At 52.8% G+C, this 21,186-nt stretch overlaps 1 protein-coding gene across 1 annotated transcript in view; it reads right to left on the bottom strand.

Annotated features, from left to right (window-relative positions):
* Positions 1 to 15,606, bottom strand: part of LOC119248907 (zinc finger protein 809-like) — a 29,310-nt gene extending 13,704 nt beyond the window's left edge. Inside the window, exons 1-3 of the mRNA XM_037515809.2 lie at positions 15,580 to 15,606; positions 3,612 to 3,746; positions 728 to 854 (exon numbers count right to left, since the gene is read on the bottom strand). Coding sequence (XP_037371706.2) covers positions 728 to 854; positions 3,612 to 3,626 — 142 coding nt within the window. The 5' untranslated portion in view covers positions 3,627 to 3,746; positions 15,580 to 15,606. The remainder of the gene's footprint in view (positions 1 to 727; positions 855 to 3,611; positions 3,747 to 15,579) is intronic.
* Between the last annotated feature and the right edge of the window lie 5,580 nt (positions 15,607 to 21,186).

The raw sequence follows: 21,186 nt of genomic DNA, 5'->3' as shown, positions 1-21,186 counted from the left end.
AGCCAGAAGAAAGTTTTCCCACATTCTTTACATTCATAGGGTTTCTCTCCTGTGTGAGTTTTCAGATGTTCAGTGAGGGTTGTCTTTTGAGAGAAAATTTTCCTGCACTCTTTACATTCATAGAGTTTCTCTCCAGTGTGAGTGTGCTGGTGTCTCTTGAGGGATGACTGCCAGAAAAAAGTTTTCCCACATTCTTCACATTTATTGGGTTTCTTCTCTCCTGAGTGACTGATCTGATGTTTGTTGAGATAGAACTTCCTCTTAAAGGTTTTCCCACATTCTTTACACTCATAGGGTTTCTCTCCTGTGTGAACTTTCTGATGTATCTTGAGGTGTGACGGCCACAAGAAGGTTTTCCCACATTCTTTACATTCATAGGGTTTCACACTTGTCTGTTGTTCAATGAAGTGTGACTTCTGCGGCAAAAATTTCCTACGTTCTTTATATCCATAGGGTTTCACACCTTTGCGGATTTGCTGATATCTCTTGAGGGTTGACTTGCAGGAGAAAGTTTTCAGGCTCTTTTTACACTCATAAGGTTTCTCCCCAGTAACAGTTCTCTGATGTTTACTGAGGGTTGAATTCTCACAGGCCTTCCAAGATTCATATGGTCGTTCACCTGTTTGCATTTTATAATCTTTAGAGAGCAAATACTTGACAGAAAATAAAAACAAATATTAAAAAACAACTGTCCTTGCCCTTGGCAGTGGAGGGAAACATCACTCACCCAGGGACACGAGGGTCCTGTAGGTCTCCAGCATCACATCCCTGTACAGGGTCCTCTGAGCATCATCCAGGTCCTGCCACTCCTCCCGGGTGAAGTTCACAGCCACGTCCTCGAAAGTCACCATTCCCTGTAATGGTACAGGCCTGGGTAAGAAGAGCAGGAAGTCTGGGAGTTCATAATTTTGAGGGTGTTTTATCTTGTACATGCTGCATCATGCTTTGTCCTCTAAATTGTGTGATAAAGAGATACAGAAATATCCTACCTATGGTGTCTTTAAAAAAATTATTTATGCATAAGAACTGAGGTGTAGGCCAGAGTGGTGGGGGTTGAGAGGATTCACCAGAGACAGAGTGGGGAGCAGAACAGGTGGATCTACTAACATGAACTGCTGAGGGGAGCAGTGGGGAGACAGGAGAGTTCTGCTGTGTCAATATGGGTAGCTCCCTGGCCAGGGATCAAACTTAGGCCACAGCACTGGGAGTGTGACAGCACCAACCCCTAAGACCCCCCACTTGTGATTGAACTCATTGTTCCCAAATATACTACCAGAGCTTTCTTCTAAAAATTGGAAATATCTTTATTTCAAAAATAAAAAGATAAATGAAATTTTGCTCCCCAAAGGACCTACCAAGTGGTTTAGAGAATGAAGTGGAAGAAAAGATATGTCAAAACATGTTAAAGGTGACTGGGTTAAAAAAGGAGAAAAAAAAGCCACCTTTTGTACTATCAACATTGTACTTCCCAGAAGTCCCAAAGATGGTTAATATTGTGTATTTGCCCAAACCTATAAAAACGACAATACTAGAGTAAATCATAATGTAAACTATGTGCTTTGGGGGTAATTATGGTCAGTGTTTATTGTAAATTGTAACAAACGTAGCACTCTAATAGGGTCAGCATCAGAAGACCCGCCTGTGACGCTCCTCACTCTCTCTAGTTTATCTTCTCACCCCTGCACCTCTGGCCTGGTCCCCAGTTCTTGTATGTGTAAGTAAATAAAATAAATCTTTTAAAAAATTAAAAATAGGGCCTCCCCAGTGGCGCAGCAGTTGAGCGCTGGGTTGCAAAGCTGCCTGCAGCCTCTGCAGCACCACTTCGTTCCCCGGCAGCCGGTAAGGGTCCCACATGGCGCGCAGACCTCTCCTGCCGCCCGCTGCTCCCCTCAGCAGTGTACTTCGGTCCTTCTGCCTGCTCTGCTCTCCGCTGTGGCTCTGGTGAATCCTCTCACCCTCCCGTGCTTCTGACTGTACCCAGTGCTTATATAAATAAATAAATAAATCTTAAAAAAAAATTAAAAATAAAAATGAAGAAACTGTTAACCAGAACTCCAGTCATTAACATAGTGATTTTCCCTACTAATTTTAAGTAATTAGTTGCAGCAGAGAATTGAATACAGTCTATAAAAGAGTTTGAGATGGTACAGAACACTATTGAGCTAGAATTATTTATTACCTGCATGTTAATAAAACAACAGACAGATTTACATAAATTTATAAAAACAAAAAAAAGATGAGATTCTTTGTGCTTTGTCCTGACACGTGTTCAAACAACTCTCATGGACTCCTGGGGGATTGCTCACACCCAGGCTGCCCGATAGCCATCCCCACAAGCTTTGCCGAGTAGGGAAGCTTACAGGGGACAGAGCCGGTCACGGAGCCAATACATCCTTCAGGTTTTGCCAAGGAGACTAATTATGATATAAAAGAGGAAGTTCTGTATTTGCTCATGAGTAACAATGCAGATCTTTATAAAATTAACAGAACAAAGCCCAGGACTTTCACTGGATCAGATTAAACCTGACAGCGGAGGAGGTAATCCCAAGCTGGTAGAAAGGCCCATCCTGAGCGCATTTGTCCATCCCATGTGTTGAGCTGGAAGTGCCTTCTGGAAATGTACAATAAAGCCCTCAACCGGGAATTGAACCTGGGGAGAGAAGACTGTGCAGGGGGTCCAAGCTGGAGGGAAAGAGTTGGGACCCTCCAACCCACAGAGGGCTGACTACCCGGGGAGGGCTGCAGAGTGTGAAGATCACGGCGGTGACAACATTCAGAAGAAGGAAGCACAAAAATTGCGGGAAACGGAATGAATCACCAGAGAGGCTGAGACAGAAGCTAACAGGCAAGGAATTTCCAGGACATCATGGACGGTATATTCAAATATGGCAGATGATTCGAGAACCCAACGGTGTGAGACTTGACGGTAACTCGGGTTACTGGTGAGCCTCACAACAGAGTGATGAGGGCTACACTAAGTGGGTCTGCAGCGCAAAGGAGCAGAGGAAACATGTGCCAGAAAATAGAACTTTCCACAGCCTGCTGCACAACCCGGGTGTGGGGATCAGCTGAGAGAAGCGCAAGGGCAGCAGCTGCAGGGCCTGCATGCGAGTCCATCCCCAGACACGGCAGGTGGGAGTCCTGCGTCTGCGAGGGCCTTCCCAGAGCTACCTGAGACCACGGGATTTAGCAACTGCACAAAAACCTTGTCAAGTTGGGCTTTAGCACCAGAGAGCCGTCACCACCGCGGGATGCTGGGTGCTCATTTCCAGAGGGGTCACGAGACAATGTCCACGCCATCCTCTGTGAGACCCTACACTCCACAGACTCTGGGGCCTGCCACAGCCCGTGTCCCGGGGGAAGGCAGCGGGCCTTCCTGCAAAGGGTGGTTCACCAGGTCACGGGCGTGTCCATCTCTTCCCACAGCACCAGGTGAGCAGAGACTTGTGCTCTCTCCAGCCCCCGCCCTCCTGCTGACGCCGCCTTCCCCTTGTGTGCGTGTCTGGGCCCAAAGCAGGTCACGTGGCTGCTTCCCCATTTACTCTGGGGCCCTCGTGAAGCTCGTCAAGCGCAAGCAGAGCAACTAGACACATAAGGAGGAAACAGCTCACCCGAGGCGTGGCCATGGCAGGTGCCCGCAGAGACGCACGGAGGCTGCGGAGGCCGAGCCGGGCAGTGGCCGGGCGGGTCGGGAAGAGATGGGGCGGCGGGTCCCGCCTGTGCTGCCTGAGCTCGCAGCGCGTCCGCTGAGAAGGCAAAAGCGAGAGTCTGTCCACAGCAGCGTTTCACACTTGGGGAAGGGGCAGGAAGGGACCGGCAAGTCCAGTCACTGGTAGGATTTAGATTTAAATTTACCCTGAAGGACAGAGGCGCACATCTGCCCTGCTGCTTTACCCGCACGGTGCTCAGCACTGACTCACTTTCCAGGGACCCGGAGCACAGCGTTTCCCCCCGTGATCCTACAGAGCAGCTGCACGTCATGCACACTTGGGGGTTCCCCTTCATGGTACCAAAAACTGGCTTCCCGGTGTCCCTCCCCTCGGGGTGTCTAAGCCAACACCGACCTGGGCCTGGCCCTGTGACCAGCTTTGGTCAGAGGGAAATCAGCACCCACAGTGCTGGGTGAGCCTCTGGCAGCACCATCACCTCCTGAGGACCCCGGGGTGGCCTGTGCGGGGCGCCAGATGAGCCAATCCCCAGAAAATCACTCAAGAGTAAGTGATGTAAACTGAACACGATCAGCAGCCAAGGCTCCAGATGACGGCCTCTCGCGTGTCTTCCAGGCCACACCAGCCCAACAGCGGAGCCAGGATGTTGGAAATGGACAGTTGAGCAAACTGCATGAGAAATACCTCGACATTTCCCCAAAAACTGAAGCCAGAATAACCATGTGGTTCCGCATTTCCACTCCTGGTGTACCCCCAAATGATTGGGAGGTGTCAAGCTGAAGCCTGTTCAGGAACATTCAGGGCCGCGCTGGTCCCGCAGCCAGAAGGTGCCTGTACAGTGACCTGCTTTCACACTACGGCTGCCGTGGGTGCAGTCACTCACTGCACTGTGGAACCCACGTCCTGCGCCAGGGCCTAATATTCCTGCTCCCGCGGGGACACCTGGCCCTGTGGGTGGGTGTTTGTGGGGGTGGTATTTGAACAACCCTGAGCAACTGAGCCAGTCAATGCACATTGACTGGCTTTGATGACCTGTTGTTGCTTGGGTCAGTTTTTCTTTTTCTAGATTTCTTTATTTATGCATACAAGAGCTGGGTGCAGGCCAGAGATGCAGGGTAGGGGGTGATTCAGTGGAGACAGACTGGGGAGCAAATAGGCAGAATGACTGAATAACACTGCTGAGGGGAGCAGCGGGGATACAGGGGAGGTCTGCCATGCCATGTGGGTAGCTCCCTGGCTGGGGATCAAACTCACACTACAGTGGCTGCGGATAGCTTCATAGGTTGCATCTTAACCCCTTGCACCACCAACGAGGCCCCTTGATCAGAGTTTTTATAGTAAAGATTAGAAATTCTTTGTTTCTAAGAAGAAAATCTGTTCAAGGAAAACTATAAAATAGTTGGAAAACAAAAAATGAAACACTATTCAAACAAATCGAAAATATAAATAAATGGAAAAATATTCTGTCCTCACGCTTGCAATAATTATTATCACTGAACCCTGCAGACTTCTCAAAGCCAACGACAGAGAAAATGCAATCCTGATGAAAATTGCTGGGGCATTATTTTTTTAAAGATTGATTATTTACGCATGAAAGACTTGCGGTGCAGGCCACAAGTTGAGGGGGTGGTAGTGAGAGGATTCACCAGAGACAGAGTGGGGAGCAGAACAGGCGGAGGCACTGAAATCCACTGCTGAGGGGAGCAGCGGGTGAGACAGGAGAGGTCTGCTGCGCCATGTGGGTAGCCCTGGCTGGGGAGCAAACTCATGCTGCAGTGGCTGCCAGTAGCTTGATGGTGCTGAGACTTAACCCCTTGTTCCACCAGGCAGGCCCTTGGGTGGCGTTTTTCACAGAGACAGAAGGAACCATCCTGGAATGTGGATCTGAGCACAAAGGACAGGAAGAGCCTAACTCTGGAGAAGGGCTGGAGGCATCTGCTCCCTGACTTCGGCCTGTCACCCCGACACACGGCGTGCACTACAGTCGGGGTGTGTTAGGGCATTAAAGTGAGGGTTTGAACCCAGACAGCAGCCTGACTGCCGTTCTTCTGTGAGAGCTCTTCCAGAACCTCAGGCTGGAGTCAGACTGTAGGGATAGAAGTTGAGACCCCAACCCCCCCCCCACCCCTGCATGAAGAATGTAAAGGTTCAGGCCTCCCTGGAGGCGCGGGGGCTCCGCCTCAGCACCCGCAAGCCAGGGCAGGCACTGCGCACAGTTCACCCCCTGCCAGGGCGGTGACCCTCGGGCGCATCAGCCCCCTCCTGCCTTGCTGACTGCTCCCAGGCAGTGGGCTCTGCAGAGACTCTTCCTGTTCTGCTCCCCGCTGTCTCTGGCGAACCCTCTCACCCCTGCAGCTCTGGCCTGCACCCCAATTCTTCGATACCACAATAAATAAATAAACAAACAAATAAATAAATAAATCTTTTTAAAAACTGAACAATGGTGTAAATACATATACCCATGAATACGTTACATTTTTTTAAAAAGGAACATAAAGGTTCCGGACGGGCGGGAGCGCCCCTTCCTTTCCAGGACGCCCGCGGGGACCCTGAGGTGGGCCCCTGTTGGCCCTCCGCGGGCCCTCCCGGGGCGCAGGGGGCGGGGGACAGGGTCCCCTCAAGGGAGACGCCCTGGAGGGATCGGGGCGCAGCCGCTCAGTCCGGGCGCCCGGACGCGGCTTCGCCCTCCTGCCCGCAGAGCCGGGCAGGGGTGGGGGCGGGGTGTGACCCCAGAAATGCTTACACCGCGCTCCCCACACTACATCATCCGTCCACAGGGACCGAGACACCCCGACGGCCCGGGCGGCCCCCGCACCCCGGAGCAGCTCGGGCAGGGGCGCCCCTCAGGGGCGGACGGGGACCCGGGGTCACGCTCAGGAAGGACCCGGACCCCCTATGCTCACCAGATCCAAACGAAACCCCAAAGCCCCCAGTTTCCCACATCCTGCCCACACGGCACCGGGTCCCCTGAGGGCTCCCCACGCGGGGCGCTGCCCGGGTGTCCTCGCCTCCCCGCTCGGGCTCACCCCCTCGCGCGCCCATGGGCTCCCAGACCCACTCGCGGACGGAGCCCCCCGCGGGCCCCAGGGAGACGCGTCCCGCCGGCGGGACTTCACCCCGAGTCCCCACACGCGCTCTGAGGGTCGGGGCGGAGCCCGCAGGCGCGGCGGGGGCGGAGCCGGGGCGCGCCGGGGGTGGGGGGCTCCCTCGGGGCCACGCCCGCCAGAGGCAGCTGGATCCCCCCGACCACACCGCTGCCCGAACGCCCTGAAGCCATGCAAAGGCGAATAGGGGCGGGGAGCCGGCGCGGGGTGGGGGGGGTGTCCCAGCCTGGGAAGCTCCGGCCGCCGCCGCAAAGGGCGGGGCGGCCTCCCTGCCCCCCGCGGCTCCCCTCGGCCCGGGACTGCGGTGAACCCGCCTTTCTGCTCCCCGCTGTCTCTGGTGACTCCGCTCACCCCCGCCCCTCTGGCCTTGCACTGCAGTCTTGTGTGCAGAAATAAATAATAAAGCTTTTTAAAAAATGCCTAAACGCCTCCATTTGCATTTAAAACTGCTGCAGGGCAGGGAGAGGTGCACCCCAGAACCCCAAACCTGGTGGCTCTAGAGGTTCTGCCATCCCCCTATCAAGACAAAACACAGCCCCCTGCAGGGGAGAGGAACTTGAACACAGTGCGGGGTGCAGGCAGGAGTGGAGGGGCCCCGTCAGTCACCCCCACCGTCCATCCCCTCCCGGGTCGTGTCTGGCCAAACAGGGTCGGCCACACGGGTCTAAAGCACCTTTCGGTGGGTGAAAGTTTCCGGGCGGTAAAGATAAGAAGAGCCAGGCCAAGTGTTCTCGAAGGCGGGGAAAATTTATGGGGCACCTGCAACTGGGCGAGATTCTCACACCCAAGGTGGGGTTGGAGACGTTGAGCCCATGGTCAGGGGAAGGCAGGTTTTCACAGGGTGGGGAGAGGAAACTGGGCTTGCATGAGGGGGAACTGGTTTGCGGAGGAACAGAGTTGTTTCCTGATGGTACCAGCAGGCCCTCACTCTCGCCCCTAGGTGGGCTTTTGCATTCCTGTGCCCTGCAAGGACCTTTCAGCCCGGACCCCTTGGAAAGGGTCAGAAAGTCAGACAAGAAAGGGAGGAAAAGAGCAAAATCAAAATCAACATGAAATCTGTCATTGTTGGGCCTCCCTGGTGGCGCAGGCTCTGCAGCCCCCGTTCGATCCACACCAGCCTCGGAGCAACCCACATGGCAAGCAGACCTCTCCTGTCTCCCCGCTGCTCCCCTCAGCAGTGTATTTCATCAGTCTGCCTTTCTGCTCCCCACTCTGTCTCTGGTGAGTCCTCTCACCCTCCCACGCATCTGGCCTGTACCCTGGCTCTTGTATAAATAAAATAAATCTTAAAAAAAAAAAAAAGCTGCCATTGTTAACCGCCCCCTGGGGGTCACTCACCCTCATCTGTTGCCCCAGTCCAGGCCAAGCAGCAAGCTCAGATTGTTATAGGGCAGCCCCGATACAAAACAGGGGTGCCTGGCTGTGGGTCCTCACCCGCGCGCTTAAAAGGACTTATCAATACTCCACTGCAGGTGCACGCGAACGGTTAACAAAGGTTTATTCACAAGGGAAGGGCAAGTGAGGAAATGTACAGCTCAGGGAGAAAAGTGGGAGACAAAGTTTTAAATGCGTCCTACCTGATCCGCTGATCTGGGATAGAGCCAGGAGCCCTGAAGCCAGGAGGCGAGAGACAGCGAGACAGCCCAAGGCCCACGAGTTTGGTTTTTATACCACACCTGGCTGCTTAACTCCACCCTCAGGTCCCCGCCACCTTCCCTTGGGTGGTGACGGGATTTGTCTTTCCCAATGTCCTGATGGCTTTGGTCTGGAGCGGGGGTGGCGTCCACAAAGCCTGCATGGGATTAGCTCAGGACATCCTTCCCCCTAACAAGATCTTCACGAGTCTCTTTCTACGTGCCTCCTCCAGGTCGCCCTCTGGCTCCCCATCCTGCTGCCTCCTCAGTCAGTCTCCATTGCAGCTTCTCCCTGCTCAGCTCCACCCTCCCTTGGGTGCAGCAGGGAACCTGGAGCCTCCCCTTTTTCCAGGGCACCACGCTGATTATTTGGCTGTGACCTCAGCTAACCCACAAACCAGCCCCTCACCCTCTGCCCCCCACCCCGTGGCAATAGTGATAGTGGTGGAGGACCAGAATAGAAACACTGGGAAGGAGGCCTCACAAGACTAAAACCTGACTCGCAAGGAGGTGGGGGGCTAGGGGAATAATAACAGGACCATTAGCCCAGCTGGAGAGGTCGGACCCTGAGGCCTTATCTCAAGGCAGGAGACCCGAGCAGGATCAGATGCTCTAGAGGGTGGAGCACAGGCCTGAGGGGAAGGATATGGAGATTGGGCCCACCCTGGAATCTCTGGTCCCGTTCAGTGTTGCCTGTCACCCAACATCAGCCCTAGCAGCCACTCCACGGAGTGACCCTCCCAAAGAGAAAAGGACTGTGTCTGGGCAGTCTCTGCCAGGACTCGGGGCAGCACTCCCACTGCCCACCTGTGCCCATGCAGGGGCCTCTTCTCACCCACTCTCTCTGCAGGGCAGCAGCCTCCTGCCTGCCCGTGACCTGTCAAGGCCGCCTGCCTGCAATCACGCTGGCCTCTCTTAGCAAGCCTGTCCCTTCCGGGGCAGCTCCTCCTGCCTGCTGGTGTCTCTGTAAGCCTCTTTAACTGTTTCATCCCTTCCCTGATAAACGTGCCCTTTAAACATAACGTCTCTGTCCCGTGGAGAAACTCGCCTGGGGAACTCGCCGCGAGCCGCTGAAACGGGAGCTCTGGTGAAGCCTTTCCCAGAGTGAACCCAAGGACCCCGCACTCCACAAAACGCCATCAATAGCAGTCCTGTTCGATCCACCCCTTCCTCTGTGCTTTATCCCCTCACCCCCACACCCACCTCCTGGAAACTCTGCTTTCCCAGCGTCACCACCAGGAGGCGGCTTTGCCTTTCTCTCAACTTGGTCTTCATGACACTTCCTGACCCCCTTCCACTGCCATCATTCCTGTTCCTCCCCCCAGAAATCTGCCTGTTCTGCTCTCCACTCCTTCTTTGCTGGGGTAAAGGTTAAGTTCCTAAAGCCAGGCTAAGAGTTATGTTAATCCCTTCTGCCCTACTTCAGCTGCCAGCCTTGTGTGAGCCAAGTTTCTGTATTTTTTTTTTAAAGATTTATTTATTTATGCATACAAGAACTGGGGTACAGACCAGAGGTGTGTGTGTGGGGGGCAGAGGATTCAGCAGAGAGAGAGAGTGGGAGCAGAACAGGCAGATCTACTGAAATACACTGCTGAGGGGAGCAGCGGGCGAGATAGGAGATATCTGCTGCGCCACGTGGGTTGCTCGCTGGCAGTCCAGGGATCTAACTTGTGCTGCAGAGGCTGTGACAGCTCCACAGTGCAGCGCTCAATTGCCTTTGCCACCAGGGAGGCCCGGTTTCTGGTCTTATGGAGTCTCCTTTCCAACTATTCTATCCTTATCCTCCATCTCCATCACCCACCCAGCCCCACACCTCTGGCCTAAACTCTAGTTCTTTGACACAAAAACAAACAAACAAACAAAAAATTGAAATAAGCTACAAAATGTGACCTTAAACCAGTGCTATTAAAATATTTCCTTCAGGGCCTCCCTGGTGGTGCAGGGGTTAAAGTCTCAGTGCTATCAAGCTATGGCCATTCCTGTGGCATGAGTTAGATCCCTGTTCTGCTCCCCACTCTGTGTCTGGTGAATACTCTCAGCTGCCCCCGCACCTCTGCCCTACACCCCAGTTCTTGTATGCATAATTTAAAAAAATCTTCAAAATATAGTAAAATAAAATGTTATGTTTGGACAAAGCCAACATAGGTATTACCCTTGGGGGACAGGAGACCGATGTTCCAGATGAATTCCTTCCTGCTCTGTACCTTGGGGCAGATTTGCTGCCGAGCACTCTGTGGGCACCTAAGTATACACACATTTATGTATAAATATATGTTTAACTATGAGCATATGTGCAATCATGTTATGTATTAAATATGTGTACCAATTAGGTATCAATCAATTTATTTGTGGTTTATGTATTTGTAGTTGAAGAGGGTGCTGGTGTTTCAGGGCAACCCCAATGTGAAATGGGCTGGCCTACCTTGACCTATGCACTTAAACGGGACTTAGAATGAGACTCAACTGCAGATACACAAAAAGGTTAAAAAAGGGTTTATTTACAAGAAAGGGAAAATGAAGAAAGGAATGACTCGGGGGAAAAAGAGAGATTGATAAATGCGTCTGAACAGTTCCACTGAGCTGCACCCCACTAGCACGCTGAAGGCCGGCGGAAAACCAAGGACCCCTAAGGCCCAGGTGTCTGGTTATACACCCAGCCTGACTGCTTAACTGCACCCTGGGGACCCAGCAACCCTCCCTTGGCTGGTGATGACATCGTGGGATCTGCAGACCTTGATGTCTTGCATCTTTTTTGGTCTGGGGCGGGGATGGGGTCCATAAAACCCATGTTTGTGGGGACAATTCAGACATTCTTTCCCCCCAACACTGGCACTGAGACCCCATGTCCTGCTGAAAGGGGGGGTCCCCCAGAAAAGGGAAGTTTCTCGGTTCCCTGCCTCACCCAAGGGAGGTTGGGGCTGAGCAGGGAGACGACAGGAAAGCAGGATGGAGGCCAGGAGACCTGGAGGTGGCACCTGCAGCAGAGATACATGTGGCAAAATGCACTTGTTTCTTGAACTGAACTAGCTGAAACAGATGTGAGGGAGAGGCCCTGGGCAGCATACCTTACCACAGGGCATGGTCATTCTAAAAGAAACCCTGAGTCTCCTGTATCACAGACACACTGTCCTTACCCCACGGGGGGGGGGGCAGTTGTCCAATTTGCCAGTGGTGGTCAGGTCAGCCACACCAGATTGCTCAACTCCATCTTGGTCTGCTGACTGAGGCAGGAGGAACCGGGAGGGACTGGGCAGCAGCCTGAACTGTCAGGTCGATGGAATCACCCTTGTGTCTGGGAGGATGCATCCCTCCCTCTGGAATTCTAGGCCAGTGGAGCAGAAAGTTGGAGGGACAGTAACTAAAGAAGTTGAGAATGAGCACAGCCACTTCCATTTCCTTGCTTTCATTCTGGGCCCTTGAATCTGGCTATGGAAGACAGTCCTGGACACTGGGCATAGTTAGCACACACTGTCTCTCGAGAACACCGGCATCTCAAGGTCTTGCCAGGGATAAGCACTGTAACTGAGTCTTCAAAAGACCATCCTGCCATCCTGTCACGTCTGCAGCTACTGGCTGGTAGGGAATGTGGCAAGAAGGTGAATTCCACAAGCGCAGGTGCCCTACAGGACTTCCTCCACTGCTGAGGGATTTCCTTGATCAGAAGCAATGAAGACACTATGGCATTGTGGACAGTTCTCTATAAATCCACTGATGACAGGTAGGTTTTTTTTAAAGATTTATTTTTATCTAATTATGCATACAAGAACTGGGGTATAGGCCAGAACACTGGGGTAAGAGGATTCATCAGAGTGGGAGCAGGACAGAGGGAAATACTGAAATCCACTACTCAGGGGAGCAGCGGGGGAGACAGGAGAGGTCTGTTGGGCCATATGTGGGTCAGCTCAATGGCCATGGAACGAACTGAGTCCCCAGTGCTGACATCATCATAGAGCTGAGATTTAACCCCTATGCCATTGGGGAGGCCCAGACTGATGGCAGTTTTGGCAGAAGCATGTGTGTGGGAATGGCGAGTCCACTAGTGCCCTACACCTACCCCTCCATCATTCCTGCTATTACCCAAGGCACACATTTCACTTCTCTGAGTACATAATGCTACACCAGCACTTTCATGTCCTCCACGCTTCCTGTACAGAGTGTCTAACCTCCTCAAAAACTATTTTCAGTTTCCAATCCAGAATGGATATCTAAAGGAGTCTGCACATTGCCTCAAGTCTTAATCTTTCTTCATTCAATTCCCCTAGGCTGACCCACACCTAGAACCAAATTTAAAAGCTTCTTCATCTTTACTTCACACATGCCAAAGAGAAGCATGTCACTTCTGTGTACGTGAATACTCATTACGAATGAGGCCCTTTAGTCCTTCACCAAAAGTTAAAATTAGCCTTCCAGAACATTCAGACAGCAGTGTGGGCTAGCAAAAACACAGGCAAAAATCTTCATTTCTAACCCTAAGCCTTCCATGTGGACTCATGGTACCGGCTTCCCCCTGTGACTCTCATGGAAAGCTGGAAGGTCGCAAGTACTCCAGGGCCACAGAGTGGAAAAGTCATAGAGGGCAGTTTTTAGTGACCTGCTGGATTAATGTTCACCACTTGTGTTTACAATCTCCTGGAGAGGTCAGGTACAGGACTGACTGAAGGTCAAGGGAAGGGGGGAAATGTAGTTTGCATAAAACAGGAATATTGAAATTTTGAACTAATGGTCAGTCTTGCTAATGAAGGTTACAGTCCTGTGTGAGTTCTCTGATGGTGAGTGAGACGTGACTTACTGGAGAATGTTTTCCTACATTCTTTACATTCATAGGGTTTCTCTCCTGTGTGAATTCTCTGGTGTTTCTTGAGGTCTGGCTGCCAGAAGAATGTTTTCCCACATTCTTTACATGCGTATTGTTTCACTTCATGTTGAGTACTCTGGTGTCTCTTGAGTGCTATCCTCCAGGAAAAAGTTTCCCTACATTCTTTACATTCATAGGGTTTCTCTCCTGTGTGAGATCTCTGGTGTATCTTGAGGTATGATTGACACAAGAAGGTTTTATCACATTCTTTACATGCATATTGTTTCACTCCATGGTGAGTACTCTGGTGTCTACTGAGCTTTGCCAGCCAGGAAAAAGTTTTCCCACATTCTTTACATTCATAGGGTTTCTCTCCTGTGTGAGTTCTCTGATGTATCCTGAGGGATCTCTCCCACAAGAAGGTTTTCCCACATTCCTTACATTTATAGGGTTTCTCTCCAGTGTGAATTCTCTGATGTATTTTGAAGTATGACTGCCTCAAGAATGATTTCCCACATTCTTTACACTCATATGGTTTCTCTCCAGTGTGAATCCTCTGGTGTTTCGTGAGGACTGACTGGAACAAGAAAGTTTTCCTACATACCTTACATTCATGGAGTTTCTCTCCTGTGTGAATTCTCTGATGTATCTTGAGGTACGGCTGACCCAAGAAAGTTTTCCCACATTCTTTGCATTCATAGGGTTTGTCTCCAGTGTGCATTACCTGGTGTCTCTTGAGGTTTAACTGGCCGCAGAAAGTTTTCCTACATTCTTTACATTCATAGGGTTTCACACCTCTGTAGATTCTCTCATGTCTCTGGAGGTTTGACTTCCAATGGAAAGTTTTCATACACTGTTTACACTCATAATGCTTCTCCCCTCTAAGAGGTGACTGATGTTTACTGAGGATTGAATTCTCACAGGTCTTCCAACATTCATCAGGTTGCTCACCTGTTGTATTTTATAATCTTTAGTGAGCACAGATTTTTCACAGAAACTCTTTTTTAAAGGATTAATTTATTTATGCATACAAGAGCCTATGTGTAGGCCAGAGGGTCAGGGGGCTGGGGGCAAGAATATTCACCAGAGACAGAGTGGGGAGCAGAATAGGTAGAATGACTGAAATACACTGCTGAGGGGAGCAGCAGGCGAGACAGGAGATGTCTTTGCCATGTGGGTCAGCTCCCTGACCGGGGATCAAACTCGGGCTGTAGTGGCTGTGGATGCTGGGCAGTCCAAGATGAAATTGTGGGGATGGTATGTACCACAGTCAAAGGTGCAAAGGAAAACAACCTCAGTGAGAAAGGACCACCTCAAATCCATTGGTGAAGATTCTAAGACTTGGGATCATTTCCAAAGGAGGATCCACAAGCAACTCACAGTCCTTCTGGATTGTTCGACAGATACGTCCATCAGAGCTGAGACAGGAGGTGAGGCTGAACTCACACCTGCAGATGCTTCCATCAATCTCTTAAATAAACTGAAAAACTGTCCTCCCTGGTGGCGCAAGGGGTTAAGTCTCAGCACTATGAAGCTGTCCACTGCCACAGCAGCATGAGTTGGATTCCCGGCAAGAGTGCACCCACATGGCACAGCAGATCTCTCCTGTTTCGTGCACTGCTCCCCTCAGTGGGATACACACAGTGGTGTATTTCAGTCAGCCCACCTGTTCTGTTCCCACTCTGCGTCTGGATGAATCCTCTCACCCCACCCCCCACAACTCTGGCCTACACCCTTGTATGTTCTTGTATGCATAAATAAATATTTATCCGCAGTAGCTGTGATAACTTCATAGTGCTGCATCTTAACCCCATGAACCAGCAGGGAGGCCCATAAATATATGAATCTTAAAAAAATAAATAAAAAAAGTTGTTTAATGGAGGGCAAATTTGAGCCTCTAAGTAGAGAACTATTTCCTCACATTCTTGTTGGCCTGGAATCTTAAGCATTTAGTTTTTAAATTTTTATTGTTGAAATAAATTTTAATTTAAATAATATAACATCCAATTTCCTTAACTTTGTACATTTACCAGAAACAAAGCTGTCCTTTTGAGCTTTCCTGGTAGCATAGAGGTTAGATCTCAGGGCTAACACCTCCGTGCCCTGAGTTTGACACCAGCCAAGGAGCTGACCCACAGAGGGTACAGCAGCCCTGGCCTGTCTTGCCAGATGCTACCTGTTGCAGTGCATTTTCATGGATCTGCCTGTTCTCCTCCCCACCCAGTCTCTGGTGAGCCCACTCACCACCACCCCCCCCCACCGCTGGCCTACACTCTAGGCCTGCTGTGCCAAAATAAAAGGAAAAAAGTAAAAAAAAAACAAAAAACAAAAAACAACAACTGTCCTTGCGCTTGGCAGTGGAGGGAAGCGTCACTCACCCACGGACACCAGGGTCCTGTAGGTCTCCAGCATCACATCCCTGTACAGCGTCCTCTGAGCATCATCCAGGTCCTGCCACTCCTCCCGGGTGAAGTTCACAGCCACGTCCTCAAATGACACCTTTGCCTGTAATGGCACAGGGCGGGGTCACGAGAGTGGGAGGTCTGGTCGTTCATTTCTTTTGAGTGTGTTTTATCTCATACAGGATGCCCCTCACTTTGGACTCTACGTTGTGTGATAAGAGATATAGCAGTAGGAACATCCTACCAGGTTTTGTTAATAAAGATTTATTTATGCATAAAGAACCAGGGTGTAGGCCAGAGATCAGAGGGCGAGAGGATCACCAGAGAGTTGGGGAGCAGAACGGGAGGATCCCCTAAAATTCACTGCTAAGGAGAGAAGTAGGCTGATAGGAGTGGTCTGCTGTGCCCTTGGGTGTTAAGCCCCTGGCCATTCAATTCAGGCTGCAGTGGTCAGCTTGACAGTGCTGAGACTTAACCCCAGTGTCCCTGGTGATGCTCCCTCCCTCAGTTTGAACCCACTGTTCCCAATATACAAGGAGAGCTTCCTTCTCAAAATTGGAAATCTCATTGTTTCAAGAATAAACACATTAAAAAAAACCTGCTCCCCTAAAGATCTGTCACATGGTTTGAAGAATGAAGTATAAACACAAAACAGGAATGAAGTCTACAGAAGGTGTGTCAAGAACATGTTGAAGATGACTGGAGTAAAATGGAGAAAAAGTAACTTTTTGTACTAACAATATTGTACTTCAGAGAAGTCCCCAAAATGGCTAATATTGTGTGTTTGTCCAGACCCATAGAACCTAGAACAGCAAGAATAATCACAATGAAAACTATGTGCTCTGGTGATAACGATGAGTCAATGTTGCTGTTTGGTTGTAAAGCATGCACTAAGCTAAGGGGGCCGTGTCAAGGTGGAGGCAGCGGTGTTTGGGGGTGAACAGAGAGTATATTTGAAGTCACTGCACATCCTGTTGAATTTGATGTGAAGCTGAATATGCTATAAAATTAAGTCCATTAAGAAAGGGCAAATGAGGGGGCCTCCTGGTGGCCCAGGGGATAAAGTCAGCGCTGTCAAGCTATCAGCAGCCACAAGGCATGAGTTCAATCCCCAGGCAAGGAGCTATCCACATGGCGCAGCAGATCTCTCCTGTCTCCCTGCTGCTCGCCTCAGCAGTGTATTTTAGTGGAAACACCTGTTCTGCTCCCCACCCTGTCTCTGGTGAATCCTCTCACCCCACCCCGACCTCTGGCCTACACCCCAGTTCTTGTATGCATGAATAAAATACATCTTTAAAATAGACAGAAAGGGCAAATGAGGGCCTCCACAGAAGTGCAGCAAATGATTTGAGAAGCCATTGGTGTGAGACTTGACTATAACTTGGGTTACTGGTGAGCCTTACAATAAAGTGATGAGGACTACATTGCATGGTTCCAAAAGTGCAAAGGAGCACAGGAAACATGCGCCAGAAAATAGAACTTTCCACAACCTGCTGCACAACACAGGTGTGGGGATCAGCTGAGAGAAGCGCCAGGGCAGCAGCTGCAGGGCCTGCATGCGAGTCCATTCCCCAGACACTACAGGTGTGAGTCCTGCGTCTGTGAGGGCCTTCCCAGAGCTACCTGAGACCACAGGATTTAGCAACTGCACAATAACCTTGTCAAGCTGGGCTTTAGCACCAGAGACCCGACACCACCGCGGGATGCTGGGTGCTCATTTCCAGAGGCGTCAAGAGACAATGTCCACGCCGTCCTCTGTGAGACCCTACACTCCACAGACTCTGGGGCCTGCCACAGCCCGTGTCCCAGGGGAAGGCAGCAGGACTTCCTGCAAAGGGTTGTTCACCAGGTCACAGGCGTGTCCATCTCTTCCCAGGGCACCAGGTGAGCAGAGACTTGTGCTCTCTCCAGCCCCCGCCCTCCTGCTGACGCCGCCTTCCCCTTGTGTGCGGGTCTGGGCCCAAAGCAGGTCACGTGGCTGCTTCCCCATTTACTCTGGGGCCCTCGTGAAGCTCGTCAAGCGCAAGCAGAGCAACTAGACACATAAGGAGGAAACAGCTCACCCGAGGCGTGGCCATGGCAGGTGCCCGCAGAGACGCACGGAGGCTGCGGAGGCCGAGCCGGGCAGTGGCCAGGCGGGTCGGGAAGAGATGGGGCGGCGGGTCCCGCCTGTGCTGCCTGAGCTCGCAGCGCGTCCGCTGAGAAGGCAAAAGCGAGAGTCTGTCCACAGCGTTTCACACTTGGGGAAGGGGCAGGAAGGGACCGGCAAGTCCAGTCACTGGTAGAATTTAGATTTAAATTTACCCTGAAGTACAGAGACACACATCTGCCCTGCTGCTTTACCCGCACGGTGCTCAGCACTGACTCACTTTCCAGGGACCCGGAGCACCGCGTTTCCCCCCGTGATCCTACAGAGCAGCTGCACGTCATGCACACTTGGGGGGTTCCCCTTCATGGTACCAAAAACTGGCTTCCCGGTGTCCCTCCCCTCGGGGTGTCTTAGCCAACACCGACCTGGGCCTGGTCGCGTGACTGGTTTTGGTCAGAGGGAAATCAGCACCCACAGTGCTGGGTGAGCCTCTGGCAGCACCATCACCTCCTGAGGACCCCGGGTGGCCTGTGCGGGGTGCCAGATGAGCCAATCCCCAGAAAATCACTCAAGAGTAAGTGATGTAAACTGAACACGATCAGCAGCCAAGGCTCCAGATGACGGCCTCTCGCGTGTCTTCCAGGCCACACCAGCCCAACAGCGGAGCCAGGATGTTGGAAATGGACAGTTGAGCAAACTGCATGAGAAATACCTCGACATTTCCCCAAAAACTGAAGCCAGAATAACCATGTGGTTCCGCATTTCCACTCCTGGTGTACCCCCAAATGATTGGGAGGTGTCAAGCTGAAGCCTGTTCAGGAACATTCAGGGCCGCGCTGGTCCCGCAGCCAGAAGGTGCCTGTACAGTGACCTGCTTTCACACTACGGCTGCCGTGGGTGCAGTCACTCACTGCACTGTGGAACCCACGTCCTGCGCCAGGGCCTAATATTCCCGCTCCCGCGGGGACACCTGGCCCTGTGGGTGGGTGTTTGTGGGGGTGGTATTTGAACAACCCTGAGCAACTGAGCCAGTCAATGCACATTGACTGGCTTTGATGACCTGTGGTTACTTGGGTCAGTTTTTCATTTCACGATTTCTTTATTTATGCATACAAGAGCTGGGGTGCAGGCCACTCATGTGGGGCGGGGGATGAGAGGATTCACTGGAGACAGTGAGGAGCAAACAGGCAGATCAACTTAAATACACTACTGAGGAGATCAGCAGGCAAGACAGGAGAGGTCTGCTGGGCCATGTGGGTAGCCCTGGCTGGGCCACTCATGCTACAGTGGCTGCCAGTAGCTTGATGGTGCTGAGATTTAACCCTTTGCGCCACCAGGCAGGCCCTTGTGTGGAATTTTTCACAGAAACAGAAGGAACTGTAATAGGGTGGTCCCCAGGAAAGTGGGAGGTTCCAGGTTCCCTGCCCCCCCCCAAGGGAGGGTGGAGCTGAGCAGGGAGAGAAGAAGCTGCAGAGGAGACTGAGGAAGGAAGGAAGCAGGATGGAGCCAGAAGGAGCCCTGGAGGAGGCGCATGGAGCCTAGAGACACGTGAAGAAACCGCGCTTGTCTTTTGGTCGTGGACGGGGTGACACAGATGTGGGTGAGACCCGTGGGGAGGTGACAATTGCGGGTTTTATCTTGATTTTGCTCTTTTCCTTCCGGGCTTGTCTGGTTGTTTCTGACCCTTTTCTGTGGGTCCCCGCTGGAAGGTGCTTTAGACTTGGGGCAGGCTTTGGGGCCTTGCTCTGGGCCGATCCCATATGGATGGAGTTTTACCCACGAGGGGACAGGGGACGGGTCACTTTGGGTGCTTTATTTAGAAACTAGACTCTTTGCCTTTCCTGTATTGTTTCCTAATTGTATTAAAGTTCCTTCCCATTAAAGTCTCATGTTTTGTGTTGATGCGGCGGATGGCAGAACCCATTTAGAATAGGCAGGTTTGTGGGGTTTGGGCTGCCCCTCTCCCTGCCCTGTAACAGAAACATCCTGGAATGTGGATCTGAGCACAAAGGACAGGAAGAGCCTAACTCTGGAGAAGGGCTGGAGGCATCTGCTCCCTGACTTCGGCCTGTCACCCCGACACACGGCGTGCACTACAGTCGGGGTGTGTTAGGGCATTAAAGTGAGGGTTTGAACCCAGACAGCAGCCTGACTGCCGTTCTTCTGTGAGAGCTCTTCCAGAACCTAAGGCTGGAGTCAGACTGTAGGGATAGAAGTTGAGGTGCCGGCATGAAGAATGTGAAGGCTCGGGCCTCCCTGGAGGCGCAAGGGCTCCGCCTCAGCACCCGCAAGCCAGGGCAGGCACTGCGCACAGTTCACCCCCTGCCAGGGCGGTGACCCTCGGGCGCATCAGCCCCCTCCTGCCTTGCTGACTGCTCCCGGGCAGTGGGCTCTGCAGAGACTCTTCCTGTTCTGCTCCCCGCTGTCTCTGGCGAACCCTCTCACCCCTGCAGCTCTGGCCTGCACCCCAATTCTTCTATACCACAACAAATAAATAAACAAACAAATAAATTAATTAACTTATTGTAAGGTGGAGTCGGGGCAGGGATGGGCTAGAGGGGGGCCGTGGGGGGACTTGCAACTGCTGCCACCTGCATCCCGGGGCCGGCTCGCCGGGTTTGCAGGGCCCTGATAAGCAGCTTTGAAAGAACAACCAGTTCTGACAGAAAAAACTTCTTTGAAAAACAACTTGGACTCCACATTCTCCGCCTCCCTCCAAGGCAGACCCCGCCCTCCAAAGCTCGCCCTCCTCCCACCGGGCGGCCGTCCCGACCCCGCGGGGCGCACCCCTGGCCCGGCTGTGAATTCTCGCGTGGGAGAGACTCAGCTGGTCCCCGCCCGCCCGCCCGGCTCTTCACAAGAGTGAACAATGATGTCAGCACACACAAACGCTACGTCATGTTTTTTTTTTTTTAAAGAACCTGAAGGTTCTGGACGGGCGGGAGCGCCCCCCCCCCCACGGCGGGCCCCCAAACCCGGCGAGGCCGGCGGAGCCCAGGCAGCTTTCACCCCTTCCTTTCCAGGACGCCCCGCGGGGACCCCGCGCGGGCCCCTGTTGACCCTCCGCGGGCCCTCCCGGGGCGCAGGGTCCCCTCTGGGGGCTCCCCGCGCGGGGCGCTGCCGGGGTGTCCCCGCCTCCCCGCTCGGGCTCACCTGCTCGCGCGCCCACGGGCTCCCGCAGGCCGACGGGGACGGGGTGGAGCCGCCGGGAGCCCCGGGCGGGGTGGGAGCCTCCGGGACGCCCGCGACGCCGGGGCCTGACGCGAGCGGCCGCCACCGCGCAGCCCGCTGAGGAAACTTCCCCTCACGCGGCCGCCGCCGCCCGGCCCGGCCCCCACGCGCCGGCCCCGCCCCAGGCCCCGGTCCCGCCTCCACGGCCCGGCTCCGCCCCCAAGGCCCGGCTCGGCCCCGCCCCTCGGCCCGGCCCCGCCCCCACGCTCCGTCACACCCAACGCCCGGCCCCACGCCCCGGCCCGCCCCACGCCCGGCCCCGC

The sequence above is a fragment of the Talpa occidentalis genome, unplaced genomic scaffold, assembly GCF_014898055.3.
Source record: "Talpa occidentalis isolate TD23 unplaced genomic scaffold, MPIMG_talOcc4v2.1 talOcc4.17, whole genome shotgun sequence".
Taxonomy (NCBI): Eukaryota; Metazoa; Chordata; class Mammalia; order Eulipotyphla; family Talpidae; genus Talpa; species Talpa occidentalis.
This window is presented reverse-complemented; position numbering and strand designations above follow the sequence as displayed.